Source organism: Heptranchias perlo, chromosome 28, assembly GCF_035084215.1.
Source record: "Heptranchias perlo isolate sHepPer1 chromosome 28, sHepPer1.hap1, whole genome shotgun sequence".
Lineage (NCBI taxonomy): Eukaryota > Metazoa > Chordata > Chondrichthyes > Hexanchiformes > Hexanchidae > Heptranchias > Heptranchias perlo.
In genome coordinates, this window is record NC_090352.1 from 29,760,057 (window position 1) to 29,781,919 (window position 21,863).

Here is a 21,863-nt window from a genome sequence, read left to right on the forward strand (position 1 = left end):
AACCCTAGTGTTATACAGCGCTGACTGCTTTCTCCAGTCACAGCAGAATGTGGGTTGTGCTGCTCATTAAATGGAAGCCAGTAAATTTTACATTCTAACTGTCAATGTACTACATAAGCTTCGTGTCAAAGGACGTGATTAAGAGGATACCTTCAAACATGACAAAGCTCAGGTTTATGCCTGATAATCTGCACCCAGTAGCTCTCAATGTCAACAACACGTTTATGGGGAAGGTGCTGAGTAGAGACCACTCTCAGGAAGGGAACATAAGTAAATAAGATAATCAGGATCAGTAATCCTGACCTAGGTTCCTGGTGGCTGGATAGGTGGCGGTTTTGACCTCCAGCCTTCCCTCTCCACGGGAAAGGTGTGTGGCATGAGGAGAGCATAGGATGTAAAAAAAAAAAGGGGAAAAAAATGTACACATACCAGCAAAAAAAGTCGATGAAAATTAAACACCCTCTCCAAAAAAATTGGACAATTCCAGCAATCATCAAACAAATACTAGAAACACGTGCAACAGATAGTTTGACCTGCATTGTAGTGGTGTTTATCCCTCGGTTATGTACAGCATGCTGGGAGGTCAATGATGGTCAAATCATACAATTGTGATTTGTTTGCAGTCCAAATACAATCTTAAAATGATGTAAAAGGAAGATAAGTCGGAATGAACCAAAAAATCTTCTTTCTTTTCATTTCTCAGACATTTATATGATACCTAAAATAACATCACACCGACTGCATGGTAGAAATCTCAGTACTGATGTGCATTAAATTATTATTGGAGCAAATAATAAGAAGCCTTGAACCGTGGGCTGATCTGAAGGCCTCCCTCTGTGCAATTAGCCAGCATGCCACCATCTGTTTATCAGAACTCTGGCTTAAAGTTACCACCTTCAGTAAAATCAAAAGTAGGGTAGGGGGTAAAGGAATAGGACAGGAGGTAAAAGAGAGGTTAGGGGGTAGAGGGGTAGCACAGGGGGAAAGAGAGGGAAGGGGTGGGCATTGGAATTGAAACTTCAGTACTGATGTTTGCTTTGCTAATATTGAAAATTCTCTGAAATCCTTAAAAAAGTAGAAAAACAGTACATTCTCCCCAGTACATATCCTTCCTTACCTTCACGAGCACAAAACCAAACCAAAAACTGTACAGGGTACTTTTCTGGTCGTGAAATCTAGTTTGAACATTTCTTGAAAAGGAGATTTGCATTTGTTTCTCAAAGAATCTTTTCAGAATTAAGTCAGTGAGATTAACAAAACTCGGACTGAACCATTATCGCTCCTGAGAATCCAAATTATAGAATAATGGCCCATTTTCTAAAAGTCCTCCACAAATCAATCCAACTCTTCCAATGGCTCAGTTGGGAAATTTATTGTCCTGTGTAGAGCTGAGCCGCACAGAATGTGAAAAGCCTAGGTTTGAGCCCTGGTCTGTGCCTACTTAACTGATCTGAGCTGGAGATGCACTAATAAGAGTATAATTGCCGTCATCACCCTCGACTGGAGAGGTGAGAAAAAAAATTCATGCAGAATTCCCGCTCCTGACAGCCACTCAATGACGCTCCCTGTTGGAATGTGCTTGTGTCTGGCTGTGATACTGTCATGATCAAACAGGCAGCTGCCACTCAATTTATAGGTTCGCATATGAAGAATGGGAGTCACCTATGGAATGCATAAGGGCATGAGTCAGCATCTACAGGAAAGCAAAGGGGGAAGGGAGAAAATTGAGAGGCAGAAAAATAAATAAATCTAAGTTTGGAGATCAGTCCTCAGTTGGCTGTAATTAGGTGAGACTGACATGCAGGAGTAATTAGAAAAAATATTTAAGATTTATTTTTTGCAAAAACCTTGATAAGTTTGCAAATTTACTGCACTAATGTTACATAAATATCAGATGCTATTCTCTGAAGAATAAGATGCCGTTTTTGCACCTGTAAGCTGAATTAATCGTATAAGCCAGCAAGTATGGGACATGATAAACTACACAAGATCTGCCACCACACTGACTCAGTGAAATTTAAATAAGGCCTCCTGTCATGCTAGGTAATCTATGAGGACAGTGAGAATTAATACAGAGTAATTACCACAATAAATAAGGGTTATGATATTCCACCTAATGGTAACTAACTTTAGGCTGATATATCGCCTTACAGAAAGTAGTGGTTACTTGGGCAATGTTTACATCCATTCATAAAAACCAGTAGGAGCTATACATGGTAGTGTCGTCGACAGTGCTATCAAGCGGCACTTACTCACTGATAACCTGCTCACCGATGCTCAGTTTGGGTTCCGCCAGGACCACTCGGCTCCAGACCTCATTACAGCCTTGGTCCAAGCATGGACAAAAGAGCTGAATTCCAGAGGTGAGGTGAGAGTGACTGCCCTTGACATCAAGGCAGCATTTGACCGAGTGTGGCACCAAGGAGCCCTAGTAAAATTGAAGTCAATGGGAATCAGAGGGAAAACTCTCCAGTGGCTGGAGTCATACCTAGCACAAAGGATGATGGTAGTGGTTGCTGGAGGCCAATCATCTCAGCCCCAGGACATTGCTGCAGGAGTTCCTCAGGGCAGTGTCCTAGGACCAACCATCTTCAGCTGCTTCATCAATGACCTTCCCTCCATCATAAGTTCAGAAATGGGGATGTTCACTGATGATTGCACAGTGTTCAGTTCCATTTGCAACCCCTCAAATAATGAAGCAGTCCGAGCCCGCATGCAGCAAGACCTGGACAACAGCCAGGCTTAGGGTGATAAGTGGCAAGTAACATTCGCGCCAGACAAGTGCCAGGCAATGACCATCTTCAACAACAGAGAGTCTAACCACCTCCCCTTGACATTCAACGGTATTACCATCGCCGAATCCCCCACCATCAACATCCTGGGGGGTTACCATTGACCAGAAACTTAACTGGACCAGCCACATAAATACTGTGGCTACAAGAGCAGGTCAGAAGCTGGGTATTCTGCGACAAGTGACTCACCTCCTGACTCCTCAAAGCCTTTCCACCATCTACAAGGCACAAGTCAAGAGTGTGATGGAATACTCTCCACTTGCCTGGATGAGTGCAGCTCCAACAACACTCAAGAAGCTCGACACCATCCAGGACAAAGCAGCCCACTTGATTGGCACCCCATCCACCACCCTAAACATTCAATCCCTTCACCACTGGCGCACAGTGGCTGCAGTGCGTACCATCCATAGGATGCACTGCAGCAGCTCGCCAAGGCTTCTTCGACAGCATCTCCCAAACCCGCGACCTCTACCACCTAGAAAGACAAGAGCAGCAGGCACATGGGAACAACACCCACCTGCTTGTTCCCCTCCAAGTCACACACCATCCTGACTTGGAAATATATCGCCATTCCTTCATCATTGCTGGGTCAAAATCCTGGAACTCCCTTCCTAACAGCACTGTGGGAGAACCTTCACCACACGGACTGCAGCGGTTCAAGAAGGTGGCTCACCACCACCTTCTCAAGGGCAATTAGGGATGGGCAATAAATGCTGGCCTCACCAGCGACGCCCACATCCCATGAACGAATAAAAAAAGTAAATCTGAGGAGCTAAAAAATGCCAATAGAACCAATTATTCTGGGGTGGAGGCAATTAGTCATATAGCCAATTCCATAAAGTTATATCACTATGCTCTATTGGAGTTATAACTCAAGTGGACCAGGATGGAATTCACACATGGTCTTTAAGGCTGATAGAGGAAAAATTAGTACAAAACTATCAGCCCAGAAGTGTGTATATTGTTCAGATGGATATGAGGGCATCATGTACTTTTCCTGTTAGATTTTCCCCCAAATGGGTGCATGCATTTGCAATGAACCATCTATGTTTTGGATTCTTATGTTAGTGCAGTTATGAACATACACTCATTCTGAATGGGTGCATAGACAGGGGAAAATAAGCCTTCAGTTGGAACCAAGGAGCCAAAGCATGCATGGCATGAATGTTAATCTTAACAGGACAAACAAGGAGGATTCCTGCAAAATACAGTAGGGCTGCCCACTGGCTGTGGTACTGGACCAGCAGCCCCGAAGACATGAGTTCAAATCCTACTGTGGCAAGTTGTGAAATTGAATTCAATAAATTTGGAAAGTTGTGGGCTTGCCCCACAACAAAAATGACCATGAAAGTTGCTTGTAAAAGTTCAACTGGTTCACTAATGTCCTTCATGGAAAGAACCTGCCACCCCTACACTTGACTCCAGTCCCACAATACATGGTTGACTCTGAATGCTCTGGGGCCAACTAGGAATGGGCAAGTGTCACCCACATGCCAAGCACAAAAAAAAATCAAGAGGTTTTTACAACATAAACTTGGCTTCACTTAAACACTAGTTCAAAACCCAAACTTTGAAAATGTACTTTATTCTATCTCCCAATCTCTTCCTAATATCCATCCGGTTCTGTCTTGCAAGAATCCATTTTCACTCCCGCCCCAGACTGTAAATTCACCACTCAGTGTGAAATAGTTCATCATCCCTCTTTTGAGCTTGAATACATGGCCCTCATAATTCCCTCCCAATCTTTCCAATCTGCAGTATGGACCATGGCCGTTCAGTTAGATTTCTCTTTCCACTTACACCCAGGAGGGTGAACAGTCACCTTTCTATCCACTCTACAGATGAAGTGAAAGTCATGCTATTGGGGAAGTAATAGACAACACCAGAGACATCAGGCTTTTACTTCAAAAAAATAGGGAAGTATACATGCAAGTTCAAATTAAAACAAATATATAAATAGCTGTAGAAATTGTCACTACAATGAGGGAGAACCTGAAATGACTCAATGATAAATACAATAAATTAAAATTTCTCCACACAATGTAATAATTCTGTACAATACTACACCAATCTACACAAAAAAAAACTATGATGAAAGTTCAGAGTGGTGATATCATCCAGTATTTAGAATAGGTTTGCATTGGTTACACATTTCTATTTACAGGTTTAACAACTGGCTGCCAAGCTCTGGTAGAATCTGTCTATTTAAGGGACGTTTGACTGGGTGATATTCTGGGCCGGAGCCACCTCAATCACAAGAAGAAAAGGGTGATCATCCCATGAATGGGCTGGAGGAAGATCTGAGAAGGATATCATGGAGAAGGGTTGTTGGTTTATCACCAGTGTGCTGCGCAAATTGACTGGAACGCCAACGGGCTCTGCTAATTGTGCCCATTCCAATATTATGCAATCTGACCATGTCGGTGTGTCTCGGTGTTCCTGCATTGCATACTGCACTGCCAATGGCCAGATTAAGTGAATAAATACACTCCTCTGCAAGACCCTAGGTGGTGGTGAGTGGGGGAGACGGTGGGGGGGGGGGGGGGGGGGGGGGGGAAGAGCAGGATCAATGGGCCAACATCTGCAAGTAGCTGATTGCTGCAGGCCTTCATGCATATTCAGAAGGGCCTGTGTAAGACCTAGTGACAGGCAGGGAATCTTCCTGTTGCTCAGCAGTACGCTATAGATAACCCTTCCCAATGATAAGTGAGAGTCCTTTTTGCTGGCCAGTGTCCTGTCACTTTCCTTCGAGATGATTGTGGGCTCTGAAATGCAGCACAGCTGGATGAAGACAAGTCATCTGCAAGGAGAAGAAAAACATACAATTTATATCTTGTGATGGCACATGGAGGAAAACTGCTGCTGATGTCAATCAGAGAAAAATATATACAGATCAAATGAAGTTGTGGGATATTCACAAAGGCCTCCCTGCATCTGCATTAGGTCTTGCAGTATTTGGGGATGTTAGCGTAGTGGTTATGTTACTGGACTACTAATCCAGAAGCCCGGACTAATATTCCAGAGAACGTGCGTTCAAATGCCACCACAGCAGCTTGAGACTTTGGATTCATTTTTAAAATCTCAAAGAAAGTCTGGTATCAGTAAAAGTGACCATGAAGCTGTCGGATTGTCATAAAAAGCCAACGGATTCACAAATGCCCTTTAGGGAAGGAAACCTGCCGTCCTTCCCCGTTCTAGCCTATATGTGACTCCAGTCCCACACCAACGTGGTTGACTCATAACTGCCCTCGGAAGTGAGGTGGAAAGCCATTCAGCTGTCTCAAACTTTCTCAGAGCAACCAGGGATGGGCAATAAGTGCCGGCCTTGCCAGCGAAGCCCACATCCCAAAATAAAAATTAAAAACAGAACGGTATTAGAATGATTTGGCTAGACATGCACGGTGTTTTCCAATTACTGCTATTGCACAGGGAAATTCTTCGGAAAACAAACTACATTTTACACTTACCAAACAGCAGGGACTCCAATGATGAACTCCCTCTCTCCCTCGTGGAGTATTTTGAGCAGCTCAGCCATCATCTCCTCGGGCCACATTAATTTTTTTTTAAAAAGATGTATCACAGACTCTTCGGTTTGCTTTGGACCTTTAAGAATTGAATTCAATTTTCTTCCTTGCCACCATTTTGAGATTCCTCGTGCATTTTCTGCAAGCCTGTGGCATTCAATGAATTTTAGATTTTTTTTTTTAAAAAGAGATGGTGATTGGAGCTTCTGGTTTTTTTCTTTGTTGATGATGATTTTCAATGCTTATCTTGGTCACTTTTTGATTGCAGGGTGGAGGAGGGCAGTCACTTAAAAAAACGTGCAATTATCCAGCAAACTCAGGTGAAATCCACGAGCCCTCAGTATCAATATCACACTCCCAAGAGGTTGGAGGGGTGAACATTAATACAAAGAACCTAGGCTGCAACAGAGCTGGAGAGCAGATAGTCATGGAGGACTGCGTGGAAAAATCATCAAAATAACACACTGGAACTCAGGAGTACAGTGATTAAACACAAATAAAAATTTCAGGAAGCCTAAAGCATTAATTTGCTCCAGATAATATCACTGTCCTAAAGTACATGCCTCTTAGTGCTCCATAAATTATTCACTCATCTATATTCCGATAACTTTCAATCCCATTTCTATCCAAATAATTATACAACCCCTTTTTAAAAGACTTCATTAGTTCTAGCGCTAATTTTGAAGGAAGTCAACAAGGGAGGAAAATAAGGCAGCTGCACATCATGTGCGTCACACTGATTCTCCCCCCACCCCCTCCATTTTCTCCCCTCCTGAAGCAAGGTAGAAAGAACAAACAAACATGCATTTACATAGTGCCTTTCATGTTCTCCAGATGTCCCAAAGCACTTCACAGCCAACAAATCACAGCACCTTGGGATGTTTTACTACGTTAAAGCCGCTATGTAAATGCTAGTTGTTGTTGTTGAATTGGTGCGTCATCACTGTTGTTATGTAGACAAATGCAGCAGCCTATATGCATGCAGGACTAGAAAAGATTATTTTGGGCCATCTGACCACCTCCAGAGTTCAAAAGGAGAATACACAATTCACTACCTATAATCCTTTAAGATGCTAACTATTGCTGGGATACAATTCCCAGGATGTTGGCTATCCTACAATACGTTGCCGAAGTTATCATTCTTCAGTCCAGTTTCCCACTGAGCCATCAGTTCACATTTTTGACACACCCACAGAAGCTTCAGTGTTGCATTATGTGTTTTCCAAATGAACAAAATAAAATTGACAATAAATTAGTCAATCGGCAAATACACTGTATAATGTGGTACTGAGCCACATAACCCAGGAAATCCAAGATTCAATCTCCACTTTGTACTGAGTTCAGGGTGATAGTACAGACACTATACCTGGTCTAGGGAGGAGGGGTAGAAAATATTAACCAGGGATCCCACTCATATTAACCAGGGATCCCACTCATATTAACCAGGGATCCCACTCATATTAACCAGGGATCCCACTCATATTAACCAGGGATCCCACTCATATTAACCAGGGATCCCACTCATATTAACCAGGGATCCCACTCATATTAACCAGGGATCCCACTCATATTAACCAGGGATCCCACTCATATTAACCAGGGATCCCACTCATATTAACCAGGGATCCCACTCATATTAACCAGGGATCCCACTCATATTAACCAGGGATCCCACTCATATTAACCAGGGATCCCACTCATATTAACCAGGGATCCCACTCATATTAACCAGGGATCCCACTCATATTAACCAGGGATCCCACTCATATTAACCAGGGATCCCACTCATATTAACCAGGGATCCCACTCATATTAACCAGGGATCCCACTCATATTAACCAGGGATCCCACTCATATTAACCAGGGATCCCACTCAATCACCATATAGCAGTCCTTGTTCAGCCTCTGAGGATAGGATCAGGCTTACTGTTGATGCTCTCAACATTCCAATATCCTGGCAACACTCACTGTCAAAAAAAAAGATTTGCATTTATATAGCACCTTTCACAACCTTAGGATGTCCCAAAGCACTTTACTGCCAATTAAGTAAGTACTTTGAAATGGAGCCACTGCTGACTCACATGTCCACTTCAACCAGGTATTGGAGGGTGGTCAGCACCCGTGAAACATAATCTCAGCAAGAATCACCCCCTTCAGGAGAGGACGAGAAACTTTGGGGGGAGGGGGGGGGGCAATTACATGACTGTGCCCCTTTAAATATACCAGCCAACAGAGAGATGTCTTTTGCTTAGGCAATGATTGTTACCCATCCACAACACAATTAAATTTAACAATCGCTTCTCCGACTGTACGAGTTGCAGCAGGGAAACGAACGACAGTAATTGAATATATTTAGTAACTGTTACAAGTGCCAGCCACTTATTATAGACTGAGGGAGAACTTTGCCCAACACCTTCTCCCTACCTCGCGGTTTATGCTGGAATCGTTGAGGTAATTCTCAGAGATGAGCTGGTCGAACACCAGGTTGATCTCGGTTTTGAAGTTCTCGCTGTCTGAGGCCCTGATGTTGAAGAGCTTGGTGTAGAAGCGGTTGAAGTCGCAGTTTGAATGAGGAGAAGCTGCCGTCCCCTCCTCGGCGGCCATGGCTCTTCCACTGACTTCACTTCCTTCAACCTGGCCTGCTCTCTATGGTAACACTCACACAGCCAGCAACTTCTTCCGGGTTAAAGGGCAGGCCGACAGCAACAATTGGTTGGTAAAAGTTTCATTCCCAACTTTCTGGATCAAAAGGGTTTGAATTTATTTGTCCTTTGCACTAAATTGATTCTTTGAAAAACAACTCTCCATGAATAGTAGGTTGCGAATTGAGATATTTATGGGGAAGGATAAAAAGGAAAGGCTGCATAGTTATGAGCAGAGATTTCAACTACTGCAGGATCACCCATATCCTAAGGACAGTTTATTTTTAATCAAACACCTATGTATTTACCAACTTCCTTAGCACAGCTTGCATTCAGGCATTGAAATAATTTCCCTCAGCTGGGACATCAGTGTCTCCCCCGCTGTAAGGAGAGGGAAAATGTCCACTCCTGAATGGCAACCAGTACCCCTTGTATATATGGGCAATGGCTGAGGACAGGATTGGGTTTCGCTGTGATATCCCCCATAGTTAAGAACATAAAAACATAAGAAATCGGAGCAGGAGTAGGCCATACGGCCCCTCGAGCCTGCTCCGCCATTCAATAAGATCATAACTGATCTTTGACCTCAACTCCACTTTCCTGCCCGATCCCCATATCCCTTGATTCCCCTAAAGTCCAAAAATCTATATCTCAGCCTATATGATTTAACATCCACAGCCCTATGGGGTAGAGAATTCCAAAGATTCACAACCCTGTGAGTGAAGAAATTCCTCCTCATCTCAGTTTTAAATGGCCAACCCCTTATCCTGAGACTATGCCCCTGGTTCTAGACTCTCCAACCAGGGGAAACAACTTCTCAGCATCTACCCCGTCAAGCCCCCTCAGAATCTTGTATGTTTCAATGAAATCGCCTTTCATTCTTCTAAACTCCAGAGAGTATAGGCCCATTCTACTCAATGACGTTCACTGTGTAGGTTCATACGCAGAAGACCATTTTGGGTTAAGTACTGGAGTGCTGCTGACAGCTATGGCACTGTACCCCAAATTGTGTCACCTCCTTCAGAGAGGAGCACCAAGAGGCAAAAATTATGGGAGCAAATAATTTTTATCAGCACCTGAGTAAAGTTATTGTTTTACCCCAAAACATCAGTAAATGTTTTACTATGTAGACATGGATTTATAATCAAGACCATCGATTTATGGCAATTAAATTAGTCAAATTCTATTTTTATTGCATGGGATTGCAGGATTTTTACCAGTGTTTTAGGGATCTCATCCCACAATTCCATCCATTTTTCTGTGAAAACTGAAAATCAGTAGCCTACACTTCATTTACACTCGTATTGACTCCAGGTGTAGTTTTGATTCCTGTAGCTTTGAGTTATGGAATATGGAAACAAATACAGAGATTTCACATCACCATACTGACACTCTCTGTTGCTGGAAACATAGAAGAATCATAGAATCATAGAAAGGTTATGGCACGGAAGGAGACCATTCGGTCCATCAAGTCCGCGCCGGCTCAAAGCAAGAACAATCCAGCTAGTCCCACTCCCCTAATATAAAGGTTGTTGAGTTCAAATAGGCTAATCGGAGACATTGGTGACTAGAAGTGGCTGTATAATCATATAAATTTTGCAGTGTCGTTTTGTGTAAAATAGTATCCAAACAGGCTCGCCGAAGGCTCAGCAAGTTTATCCATTGAATAGTTGACTCATACAGACCAGGAACGGCCCAAGCTTGATCACTGATCTCTGCTGCATTAGCTGATCGCACCTCAGAAGGAAAAAGTGGCTAAGATTTTCACTCCTTATTGCTGTCCAAGAATCCATTGCTGGAAATACACAGTTGTGGACATTGAATTAAAACAGAATCTGGTTTGGCTATGATGCCTTCACTATTGAATATCCTGCCGATAGTCACTGACACTCACTATTAATGCTCATGTTTTGAAGAACAGCCTTTTAGATGAGGTACTAGAGGGCGATCTGCACCCACTGCATTGTAGCCCAGCAGTGAGTTAATACCCGCAGAAGAGTAGGGGAGAAACATTAATGGAGAAAATTGGCAAGAAAAACACAATCTTCTTCCCATTTCTGCTCTCCTGTCCTGAATGCCTTGAATCATGCTGGGGCATGGTTCTATTGACATCAGTCATCCTCTGGTACATTGCACAAGTTCAAATGTGAGCTCAATCTTGTCCTCATTTATTGTCCATGTTTTCCAACAGGGATCATTGGACAGGGATGAGAAAGCCTGACAGATTTTTTTCTCTCCACTCCATAGCTCAGGAATGCCGAAGCCAATTATAGCACTCCTGCTCCCTCTCCCCACCCCCCCACCCCCCTCAAACTGAGAACAGCTAACTCAGTGGAGAATGGTGATTGAATCTAGAACTTACCTGGTCTGTATAGCTCATTACCTCACCAGGTGGTGTAGTTGTGCACTGAAGCATCAGGGAGTTCTTGAATAACTTTAACATCCTATTTTGTTTTTTTAAGTTCTTGGCATGTGTATGACACTGGCAAAGCCGCATTTATTGCCCATCCCTAGTTGCCCTGAGAAGCTGGTGATGGGCCTCCTTCTCAATCTGCGGCAGTCCTTGTGGTGATGATGCTCCCGCAATGGTGTTAGGTAGGAAATTCCAGGCTATTGACCCAGTGACAATGAAGGGATGGTGATATATGTCTATTTCTCGATGTGACTTGGAGGTGATGGTGTTCCCAGGACATTGCTGCTCTTCTCCTCCTCGGTGGTAGAGGTCGCAGAGGAGGGAGGTACTGTCAAAGTAACCTTAATGAGCTGCTGCAGTGCATCTTGTAGATTGTATAAACTACAGCCACAGTATACCGGTGATGAAGGGGATGGATATTGATCCAGGTGACGGGTGCAATCATGTGAACTGGATGCTGTCAAGCAGCTTCAATTTTGTTGCAGCTGCACTCATCCAGGTGGGTGGTGAGTACTCCAACATGCATCTGAGATGAGCCTTGTAGATGATCGCTAGGCTTTCAGTGGTCAGGAGGTGAATAACTTATTGCAGAGTACCCAGCCTGTGCTGATCCCTGAGATGTTGATAGTGGAGGACTCAGCGATGGTGGTGCCACTGAAGTTCAAGGGGAGATAGTTAGGCTTTCCCTTGTTTGAGATGTTATCCAGGTCCTGCTGTGGTCTGGCATGGACTGCTTCATTATCAGAGGAGTTGTGAATGCAGCTGAACACTGTGGAATTGTCAGCAAGCAGCCCCTCTCCTGACCTTATAACTGAGGGAAGGTCATTGATGAAGCAGCTCAAGATGATTGGGTAGAGGACGCTCCCCCGAGGGTCTCCTGCAATGATGCCCTGGGGCTGTAATAACTGGCATTCGACAACTATGACCATCTTCCTTTTTGTCAAATACAATTCCAGCCATTGGAGGGTATGACCCCCATTTTTGCCTCTGTTTTGCTAGGGCTCCTTGGTGCTGTACTTGGGTCGAATGCTGCCTTGATGTTGACAGCAGGTACTCTCACCACTCCTGGCATTCAGCTCTTGTGTCCATGTCAGGATCAAGGCTATGAAGAGGTCTGGAGCCGAGTGCTTCTGCCAGAACGTGAACTCAGCATCGGTGAACAGGTTATTGATGACTCCTTTCCTTATTTTACTGATTGGGAGGAGGCTGATAAGGCAGTAATTGGCTGAGTTAGATATATCCTGTTTTTTGTGAATAGGGCATACCTGGGCAATCTTCCACATTGTCACGTAAATGCCAGTGTTGTCACTATACTGGAACAGCTTAGCTAGGAGAGTGGCTAGTTCTGGAACACAGGTTTTCAGCATTAGAACCAGGATGTTGTGAGGGCCTATTGTCTTTGCTGTGTCTAGTGCACTCAACTGCTTCTTAATGTCACATGGAGTGAACTGAATTGGCTGGACGTCGCTATTTATGATGGGAGGGGTCCTCAGGAGGAGGCTGAATGTAATTATACACTCAGTCCTTTGAAAACATTTTCAAACATTTCAGCCTTGTCTTTTGCACTCACGTTCCAGGTTCCACCTTGGTTGAGGATTTGAATATTCATAGAGCATCCAGCTCCTGTTTGTTGCCTAATTGCCCACTGCTGTTCTCAACTAGATGTGTTTCGACCAAAGAGCTTTACTCTGATCTATTTGTTGTGGGACCATTTAGTTCTATTTATAGCATGCTGCTTTTGGTGTTTAGCGGGCAAGTGGCCCTGTACAAAAGCTTCACTAGGTTGATAGCTCATTCTAAGTATAGCTGGTGCTAGTCCTGGTATGCCCTTCCACATTAAACTAGAGTTGGTCTCCTGACAACAATAAGCAAGGAGGTAGGGATATGCTGGGCTATTTAGTTACAGAGTATGGTGGTTTACAGTTCTGCAACTGATGGTCCATAAGCACCTGGATGGCCAGTTTTGGGTTTCTAGTTCTGTCCCACGTAGTACAATGATAGTGCTACACCCAACAATGGAGGATGTCTTCACAAGGCCTAAGCAGTAGTCACTTCTACCAATGCTAGTGTGAACAGAGATATGTGTGACAGGAAGGTTGGTGAAGAAATCAAGTGGATTACTTTATGTTGGTTTCTTCAGCACACCTAGTCTGGCAGTCATGTGTCATGTCTTCAAGAGTTGGCCAGCAATTGTACTACTGAGCCACTCTTAGTGGTGGATATTGAAGTCCCTCACCTAGTGTACATGCTGTGTCCTTGCTTCCCTCTATGTGCTGTTCAATATGGAAGAATACTGATTTAGCATTTTGGGTGGTTGGGATGGGAGAAAGAGAGGTGTTCAATTGTTTTTCTTGACCTTGTTTGACCTGAAGGCATGAGACTTCATGTGCTCTACTTGTTTTTCTGGGCACATTTCCTGGACCATAATTATTATTTTGACATAATAGTTCATGAAGTTGACAAGTTGAAATGAGAAAAATTACTATAAATGAACACTTATGTATTGGGAAAGTAGGAACTAGGGGAGTTCCACAGGGAACAGTCCTGCATGCAGTACTCTCCCTCATCTACGTAAACAGCCTTGACAACGGTAGATCAAGAAATCTAAAAACGAACGACAATCCTAAAAATGCAGGAAAACAAATGAGCCATAGCTTAATTCAAAAGAGGCTGTGGAAACTGAACTTATGGCCTGTATGCTATTTATTGGGCTAAGACCATAAGATAGGAGCAGGCCCTTCGGCCCCTCGAGCCTGCTCCACAATTCAATAAGATCATGGCTGATCTTTTATTTCAACTCCTGTCTCATCTTATCCCTTGTGTCCAAAAAAAACTATTGATCTACCTTGAATATACTGAACGACTGAGCAGCTACAGCCCTCTGGGAGGTAGAGAATTCTAAAGATTCACAACCCTCGAGTGAAGAAATTTTTTTCTCCCCCCTCCTCCTCTCAGTCCTAAATAACTGACCCATTATGACCCCTAGTTCTGGAATCTTCAGCCAGGAGAAACAGCCTCGCAGCATCCACCCTATCGAGCCCACTTAAGAATTCTAAATATTTCAATGAGATCACCTTTCGTTCTAAACTCCAAATATAGACTCATTCTACTCAATCTCTACTTCTAGGAGAACCCTCTCATCCCAGGAAATCAATCTACTGAACCTTCGTTGCACCTCTTCTAAAAAGGTGCATATATCCTTCCTCAGGTAAGGAGATTAAAATTGTACATAATACTCCAGGTGTGGTCTTAAAGAGCCTTATATAATTGCAGCAAGACCTCCTTACTCATACTCCAACCCCCTTGGAATAAAGGCCAACATACCATTTGCTTTCCTAATTACTAGCTGTATGTTAACTCTGATTCATGTACAAGGATACCTAAATCCCTCAATACCAACATGTCTTAGTGTCTCCCCTTTTAAAAAATATTCTGCTTCTCTATTTTTCCCACCAAAAAGTGGACAATTTCACTATGTGTACAACGTATTAGTTCTTGATCAAAATTAACCTACAAAAAAAGTCAATATAAAAGCATAGACGAGTGAACCGCATAGGAGAAAACGCTACATTTAAGTTGATTATCCTATTTAAAATTTGTATATACAGTTATCTAGGTCCAAGCTAGTGGTCATTAATCCCTTTATTCAATTTTAAAAGTTAACTCAAGATAAGTGCACAAGTGAGTTGCTATATTAAGGGAAAGAAGTCCTAGGCAAGCTTGCACACTGGTCAATATGCAGATCTGGTTAACCTCAGATTTAGATATTGATGGTCAAAAGAAAACAGACATCAAGACAACTTCCATAACTGACAGAGGTCTGACACTTTCCATTTATTGGCAATTACATTAACAGTTAGCTCATCAACAAATATGAACCAGGATTGAAGCTTCTCCATGCTTTAATCACAAGCTATGTAGTCTATGTACATACACAAATATCCGGGGGGGGGGGGGGTAGAAAGAAGGGAGGAGAGAGAAGGAAGTAAATTTTTTTTTTTAAGTTAATTGTTTTAGACACATCACATGGGAAGACTGGAAATCAATACAAGCACCTTAATAAAGTATATCATTTGCTTATATTCAAGAGGATCAGCTTAGAACCTTTAAAATGAGCTATGCATTGAGATTTTTTTTTGAAAAAGACAAAACACATCACAGACAGCTTGGTGAACAATTTCATTAACATGCAAACAGAAAAATCACTTAGGACAATGTACAAACTGCCTGGTAGCACCTGTACATTATAGCAAATTAGAGCAACTTTAGACTGTTGCTAGTTTGACAATATGATCTTGCACGGAATTACAAGTATTGACAGTTTCTCCACTCTTGGCAGATTACAGCACAAGGGGAAAAAAAAGTTTGTTTTGCCCTGCTTAAGGTGCAATCAAACCATCCACATGGCATTCTGGTAGGCCAACCATTGTGTTTCTATGTAGCGGATTTTTTAAAAAAAAGTCTGACTTAGCCTCATCAGAACAGTGGTGAATCAAATCCAATTACCGTTTAAGGAAAAGAAAAAGTTGTCGATGGGATTCACTGCAATAGCAATTTTCTGCTATTAAAAAAAAAACAGCTTTAAAGAAAGCCAATAAGTATTTTTATACCCAACATCTGCAGTACAACTGCCCTCTCTTCCAAGTAGAAACAATTTGATGCAGAGGGGAGAAAAAAAAAAATAGGATTGGGTTTCTGAATTGAACAGAAAAAAAAACTTGCTGCTGTTGACAAGTCCAGTAATCCAGTCTTCAGGTAGAACCATTCCAGTTTATTCTTTTAAAGGCCACTGTTAAAGCATTTATCCATTTCAGTGCAATACAAAAAAAAACAAAAAAGCCTTTTGGGCAACTAAAGCAAGTTTACTGCTACATATACACAGAAGATAAAAGTCCATGCAGCTGTTTAGCCATTAAAGGGACTGTGGCTCCAGCCGTCAGTGCATTAGTTCATTTTGCCCCCCCTTCCTCTTTTTTAGCCAGACTTGAATAGAAGAATTGCAACCTGACCCAGGTAAAAATAGATGAAATGTTTTGTCTCATGTGTGACGTAACTACCGAAGTTTCTGCCAACAATGCAGTGCCAAGTTGGATTGTATTTCTTGTCAAACTCCTGTAGGAAGGAGAAACAAAAAAAAGACAAGATCTATCACAATCACATTTATCATACACAATCTCCCCCCCCACCCCACCTCCTCCTACTTGCATACAGCTCAACACAGAATAAGGTACAAGTGATTATAATGGCTGCAGCCAAGCTCCAACAGTTCAGTGGGTAAAGACAGAACCCAATGTAGCACTCAGGCATGGAGACCAGATGGTCCCAATTTTGACCATGAGTCAAGTAGTGTAACATGGCAGGAGGGGGGGGAAAAAGCAGGGGTACTACAATTGTCTACAGTACCCCTGGATTCAAAGTGGGGGGGTGGGAATATCAGTATATGGAAATTGTGTTTCTGGGGGTGGGAAAAGAAATCAGGTTTAACTGATGCCCCAATGAAAAACAATACCTGGGCTAACATGAAGAATGTGTCATTTGAGCAAGTTTCCAGTGGGCTGCCAGCCCTCATGGAACCAAACTGGCAAGAACCAACAGCTTTAAGAAAAGTGTGGAAGAGGGGCAAGTTACAGCCATTATAACTAATTGCTAAAAATCTTTACTTCCCACCACTTCTGGTTTCAAGTCATTTCACTTGGGACCCTGAAATAATCTTAAAAAGTTGCCTAGTACTAGACAGGGGAGGATAAGGGCTGCAATAGCTGCACAATATTTATGAAGTATCTGCAAATGCCCAGATTAAGTCAGGCATGGTTCTTTTACACTGCAAGAGTGATATTAGCATGGCTAGTTTAGTCTTTTATGACTCAGATTACCCAAATCAGTTTCCTTTAAAAAGTCTGTCCTTAAGGACCAATATTTTTGGATACAAAAATAACAACCATTGTGCCCCACTGGTTGTAAGATAGCAACTTGAAGTAGGTGCAATGAGAGCACCAGGTGTTGAAAGGATTGTGCGTTGTAGACTATGGGGCAATATTGCACCTTAAAATATGGGAATGGTTAACTGGATAGTGGTGCTCCTGCATATTTTTAGTTAGCAACCAACATATTGATAACCTTCGACTGCCGACTATACCAAGTCAGAAACTGTCTTGTTAAAATTGGAGTGAACGGCAAAGTACCTTTTTGATAAAGGCAGCGATGTCCTTTTCGATGTTGTATTTCTCCATCGCCTGTGTTGCACAGTCTACTGCATCTTGCTGCATATCTTCAGACATGTCAGCATTTTTGATCACAGCCTTCCTGTCGGACATCGTGCCTACCACGGAAAAGAATAAGGCACCCGTGACTAAACACACCAGTGCTGCCACCGTCAAGGGTAGAACATGCACGGTACACAACTGCGGATGTTGTGCAAGTCTTCAAAACACCTAAACAACCCGACAAAAACGCCAAGTGTGATAAAGATTTTGAATACTGCTGAACTTCCACATTAACCCGCGATGACTTCCAGACACAAGACTCATTTTCAAACTTCCTGCTCCTTATTGCAAAGAGAATGCAAACACTCGGCACAGATGCAACTCATTCATTCAGATGAGCAGGAATTTACAGCGCCCCCTCCATCATTCACGCAAGACGAGATGGGTGAACCTCCATTTGCAAAAACAAAAAAAAAAGGCTGACAATAGCTTTCAAGAAAACATTACAGTTCCGGGACTTCTAGAAAGCCTGGCGTTTAAGCTTTAAAAACAATTTTATTGCATTAAGTTACCAACTGATGCATTCACGTCGAGCTAGTCGCGACTCGATGCAGATTGTATTGGGATGAGAAAGGAAAATACGAGAGGGGAAAAGGGGTCTTAGTTGGGTAGGAAGGGCCAGAAAAGAAAGATTTTTTTGGGGGGAAGAAAGATTTTTTTTTTGACGGTACTGCATTGCATTTCAGGATTGCTTGTGGTAATCCCTGGCTCCTCCCGAGAGGGTCATCGTTATCTAAAGGTGCACGCGTTCGATCAAACGGTGACAGAATTCTTTAGAGATTGGTCTAGTGGATTTGAAGGTGGAGCCCTCCTCCTATTTCTGCAGAGGATCAAAACCTACCCCTCCCCCCCCCCCCTCCCCTCTGTTTTCAACAACAAAATCTGCAAGCCAGAATTTAAATTTTAATCGCCGTCACGTTCTGTCTAATCATCCACTTGAAAAAATAACAAATCGACAGTTTGTGCCAATAAATCTAATCCAGCTCCAAATATATACACATTATTTCCCCCCCAAAAAAAAATCAAGTACTGTAGGTTCACGTAATGTAAAAGTGAACGTAATAAACGGGCTTCTTTTAGAATTAAAGAGATAACAGGTTTCCAACACGTCCCAACAAAAGAATATGCAATTTCTGTGGTTTCCCCCCCAAAATCGAATAACTGCAGTACATACGTGCATTAACAATGACACCTTGGAAACGCAGCCTCTTTTAAAAAAAAAGCTTAGGTCATTTTAAGGTAACCTAAAATCATGATGTTCCTGAATAGAATTTCTTAAAACACTAGAAATAAGGAAGAAAAATAACCCCCCACACACACACACGCCTTGCAGAAGATGATCTCACCTTCCCGGTACTAATCTGCCAATCTCTCCAGCAAAGCTCTTTTTTTTTCTCTCCCCTCGTAACCGCTTTCCCCCGATGCGATCTGCTGTTTTGTGACAGCCCTCCCCTCCCCGCCTGCCTGAAATACCGCCCCGTCCCTCCGCAATGGCTGAGCTGCCTGCCGCGTCCATTGGCTGAGAACAGCCCGTCCTCACGACCTGTGCATTTTCCCCTTGCTAAAGTGTTCCCACATCTTATTTCATCCCACAATGCAATGAGATCAGGGCAACTCAACTCAACACAACACACACACACACAAACACACAAAACAGCCCAGCAACAACATCAACAAAACAAAAAGTGCTTTGGGCAGCGTGAGTTTTGTTTGGTTTCAAAATTCTGGATTTTTTTTTTAATATATGTATGTGTTGAGTCTACTGGCAATCGATTGAATTGCCGTTTCAGCGAGGGTCCAGCAATACCTGGTTACAGCCATGTATCAGTTGAGGTTGAACGTGTGACAGCACCGCTCCTGTAGTTTTAAGTGCTCTGCAGAGAGGCAACTGTGTGATCGTTTTGCTAATGTCAGTTGTTGGGATGTGTTTGCAACGAGCAGCGCCTTGTAAAACTAACAGCTGAATTGCATTCGACCCTTGAAAATGAGGTAATGAAATTTAGTCGCCAGTGTTCACTGGATTTCCCCGAAATCAATTTCTGTTCAGTGGGGGGAAAATAGATTCATAACTATTCCTCCCCCACCTTTTCACCAATTTCTCCTCTCTGTCTCAAAGGATTTGGCTCCATGCACAATAAACGTCCTCTGTTACCTCACTGAAATGGTCATTATTTATGTGAGAAAAGACTTTCATTTATATAGCACCTTTTACAGCCTCATGACTTCCCAAAGCCCTTTACAGTCAATGAAGTAGTTTGAAGTGTAGTCACTGCTGTAATGTTGGTTGAGAGATAGATATTGGCCAGAACACTGGGGAGAACTCACCTGCTCTTCCGTGAGCCTAGACAGTGAGTCTTGGCAGGCTATTCAACCACGTAAAGCTACTTAGCCAAGCCTGATCCTGTCCACCTCTGATGCCCGTCCATGTATACTTACAACAATGGCCTGCAGGCAACAGCTGATTTTCCATTCCCTGACCCAGGGATGCTGAGGCCTACTGTACCAATTCTACCAACACCTCACTGAGGCCAGCTAATTCCAGGGATCTCTTGATCTGTATGGTCAGCTGCTCACTGGATAAAGCTAATTAAGAGAAACCTTTCCACAACAGTTTCTTGCAAGCTTTCAATTGTAATGAATGATTAAAGTGCAAAATATTTAATGCTAGTACTTTTGCCGTAATGCGATGGATTCAAATTAGGAGCAATGATGTGATTTGAATTGTGTAAAGTTTCAACTGGACAAAAAAGAAAATAATTCAGTGAATACAATGAATATCAATAGAAAATATCTCTGGTTCTTCAGTGGTTTTAAGGAAATGCTGCATTGTCAGAGTTGCTGTCTTTCAGATGAGATATGAAACCGAGGCTCCATGTGCCTGTTTAGGTGGATTTAAAAGATCCCACAGTGCTATTCAATGATGAGTAGGGGAGTTCTCCCACTGTCCTCACCAACATTTATCCCTCAACTAACACCACCACAAATAGATTAATTTACCATTTATCTCATTTGCTGTTTGTTGAACCTTGCTGGGTACAAAATTGGCTGCTGTGTTTGTCTGTTTAACAACAGTGACTACACTTTAAAAGTAATTTAATGGGTGTGGAGCATTTTGGGACATCTTGAAAGCATGTTGAGAATGTGAAAGGTACAATATAAATACAAGTCTTTCTTGGATTTTCAGTTACTATTCACTCAGGCTGCAATTATACATCAGCTGCCTATCTGAGACCATTATCTGTAGAAAGCAGTGTACAGCTTGTTAAAATTGGATAGCCATGTGGTGAAGGATAGAATACTAGAGCCTGGTATGTATGTATGTATGTATTTATTTATTTATTTATTTGCTTCCAACCTTTATTCACAAAGATTCCCCTTCCACACACTACCTAAGCCCTCCTATAAAAAGGATGCGAGAGTCCCCAATTGATACCCACCACCTGAATACAATTAACACTAATTGATATAAATCATACAATTAACACATTTGGAAGACTCAACTTATGGCACTGACTACATCTTACACTGGACTTAACAACAAAGAAGTTCTGTGCACACATACTTAAATGCCTGCACAGAACACCACTCTGAGTGGCTCCTTCCTAATATGAGACTGCAGGTAGGTAGGCAGGTAACATTGGTCAGGAACTCATTGGCGCACAGTGCTTGATAGTCTATCCCATTAACTTAAAAAGATGGAAAATGAGGCACCACAGGCTTCCAATTTCCCGACCAGTGCTCTTTGTGTGTGTGCTGTTCCTCGCCATTAGATTTGAACTCCAAAGCAGTTTGAAGCTCCCTGCTACATTTTGTCCCGCATGACTTGCTTTAGTATACTCAGAAGTCAGATTATCACTGTAATGCCAGAGTTCTACTACCACTTTCATTATAATGTGGACCCAAATCTATTTGCATTGATGCAAGAGTGGCAGTATAACTGCTATCTTAAAATAACTAATCACCTGTCAGGTATTCATTTATTTAATTATTTTTTGCAGTACTTTATAAACTGATTAATATAAACTATTGAAATGCTGAGGGGAAAAATCATAGATACAAGCTTTTTAATATCTGTGTGATCTATTAGGCATAACCTGATAATACTACAGGTTTTTTCATGTTATCCAATGTACCTTCAAATCCTGTTTCAAACATATGGGGAGATTTATCTGTGCATTATAGAAATAATTCCACACTCCCATTAGGGAAGCTGCACTCGAAGGAAGCCT

At 42.5% G+C, this 21,863-nt stretch overlaps 2 protein-coding genes across 4 annotated transcripts in view; both read right to left on the reverse strand.

Moving 5' to 3' along the window:
* heatr6 (HEAT repeat containing 6) overlaps positions 1–8,923 on the reverse strand; it is a 52,232-nt gene extending 43,309 nt beyond the window's left edge. For all 3 annotated transcript variants that reach the window (XM_068008308.1, XM_068008309.1, XM_068008307.1), the window contains exon 1: positions 8,741–8,923. In XM_068008308.1, the coding sequence (XP_067864409.1) occupies positions 8,741–8,920 (180 nt within the window). In that variant the 5' untranslated portion in view covers positions 8,921–8,923. The remainder of the gene's footprint in view (positions 1–8,740) is intronic.
* Positions 8,924–15,172: 6,249 nt separating this feature from the next.
* On the reverse strand, positions 15,173–19,090 carry LOC137344988 (dynein light chain 2, cytoplasmic). Its single transcript, XM_068008310.1, has 3 exons — positions 18,981–19,090; positions 17,554–17,690; positions 15,173–16,483 (listed from the first exon to the last, which is right to left on the reverse strand). Exons 2-3 carry the CDS (start codon positions 17,683–17,685, stop codon positions 16,346–16,348), a joined length of 270 nt encoding a protein of 89 aa, XP_067864411.1. The 5' UTR covers positions 17,686–17,690; positions 18,981–19,090; the 3' UTR covers positions 15,173–16,345.
* Positions 19,091–21,863: the final 2,773 nt, after the last annotated feature.